Source organism: Gekko japonicus, unplaced genomic scaffold, assembly GCF_001447785.1.
Source record: "Gekko japonicus isolate JY-2015 unplaced genomic scaffold, Gekko_japonicus_V1.1 scaffold5235, whole genome shotgun sequence".
Taxonomy (NCBI): Eukaryota; Metazoa; Chordata; class Lepidosauria; order Squamata; family Gekkonidae; genus Gekko; species Gekko japonicus.
In genome coordinates this window covers 1-1921 of record NW_015175532.1, presented here as the reverse complement: position 1 = coordinate 1921, position 1921 = coordinate 1, and the positions used below count along the sequence as shown (strand labels likewise).

General features: G+C 46.8%; 1 protein-coding gene across 1 annotated transcript in view; it reads left to right on the top strand.

The window, feature by feature from the left end:
* The window catches only part of SLAMF8 (SLAM family member 8), a 5154-nt gene extending 3603 nt beyond the window's left edge, over positions 1 to 1551 (top strand). Inside the window, exon 2 of the mRNA XM_015426026.1 lies at positions 1157 to 1551. Coding sequence (XP_015281512.1) covers positions 1157 to 1551 — 395 coding nt within the window. The remainder of the gene's footprint in view (positions 1 to 1156) is intronic.
* The last annotated feature ends 370 nt before the right edge of the window (positions 1552 to 1921 follow it).

The window sequence follows — 1921 nt, the reverse complement described above, 5'->3', positions numbered from 1 at the left end:
GCCAAGGGAAGGGAAGGTGGTTTAAACTGCCTCTCCTTCCCTCCAGCAGCCGGCTTGCTCAGGCTCCCCGAGCAAACCAAGGGAAGGGAAGGTGGCGGAGCAGCTGGAGACATTGAGCCTCAGCTCCACAAGTAAGGAGCACTCGAGCCCCGCCCCCAGCAGCCCTCAGGCCGGAGCACCTGGAGCAGTCTTGGGAGCATGTTTCCCCCGCCGGATCACAGTAACTCTTGGTAACCCTACAAGAGTCCAACGTCCCTCAGAGCTCTTGAAAGCTCATAACCCCCCAAAAAACCTTGATTCGAGTCCAGGAGCACCTTAGAAATCAACAAGATTTGGGGGGTATGAGCTTTGAAACCCAAAATCTTATAACCTGATCCTCTTGTCGGTCTCTAAGGTTACCCCTGAATTCGAATCTAGCTGCTCTACTGCAGACCGACACATCTACGCCCTGGAGCCCATGAAACTTGTTGGTCTTTAAAGTGCTCCTGGACCTGAATCTTGTTTTTCTACATAATCTTTCCCTTTCTCACCAGGGATCTCGCCTCTTAGAGTTTTCCTGTTTGAAATGTTTTGATCCGGTCCATTCTGCGTATGATCCGTTTTATGCACGTCTTTGCTAAATTAATGGAGTGCTCAGTTTGAATTATACCACTGAGGAAGGCCAAAGGCTGAAATGCATTTGTTACTCATTCTTACATATGGAGACAATATATACTTTTAAACCTGTATTTATGTAAATGGACTTTTGTCTTTACATTGGGATTAGGTACTTAAATGGTGAACCACAAGACTTGTTGTTTTTCAATGATATTTTAGCACTTCTGAATGTATTATTAAATTATATGTGATATTTTGTACATTTGCCCCACGTGCATACTTATAGTTTACTTTCTTTCTTCTTCTTTTTTTTTGTCCCAACATTTTTTGCTACTTTTGAAATGTTTCGATGTTCACTGCCCTGGGTGGAAAAACCGCATATAAAAATTTAAAACGAATAAATAAAACAAGCAAATCTCTGCCCATGAAGCTTTTCAGAAGTTTTGCAAACTGAGCATAATTCCAGGGGGATGAACAGTCCTTGCACCGATGCAGATAGCAATTAACAGTGTCCTTCGTTCTCTGATAATGACGTCTCTTGTGACTTCCTTTCTGGCAGTGCTGGCCGTTCTTGCCCGCGCCCCGGTACGAGTCTTGGGAATCGAAGGACAGCCCGTGTTCCTGAAGGCCAACGTCCCTCCTGGCTTCCATGTCAGGGATACCATCTGGAGGTTCCTGACCCCCGTCGAAGAGCTGGTGGCAGTCTCCTTCAAGGGAACCCCACAGATCCTGTACCAATCCCGCTTCTACGGGAGGAGCCGACTCCACACGAATTTCACTTTGGAGATCTGTCCAGCGGCCCTGGGAGACAGCGGGATCTTCTCGGCACTGCTGGTGAACACAACGGGGGAGATGGAGAAGCAGATCTTCCACCTGGAGGTCTACGGTACGATCCCCCGGAGGATGTGGCTGGTCAAGTTCATGCAGTGGGCAATGGGAAAGGCCTCTGCCTGAGACCCTGGAGAGCCACTGCCAATCCAGTTCAGTATAAGGCAGCTTCATGCTCGGCCTTCCTTATAGTCCAACTCTCGCAGCCATACACATGACTACTGGGAATACCATTGCTTTGACCATGCAGACCTTTGTTGGCAGGGAGATGTCTCTATTTTTTATCATGCTGTTTAGGTTCGCCATCGCTTTCCTCCCAAGGAGCAGGCGCCTTTTAATTTCATGGCTGCTGTCACAGTCTGCGGTGATCTGAGATTTCAGGAACGTGAAGTCTGTCACAAATTTAAAAAAAAATTATTTTACTGAGTTTTTAAATTGGATGCTGCCTCCAAGTAGCAGCTTCCCTTGCAAAAAGAAAGCATTAACATTATTTTAA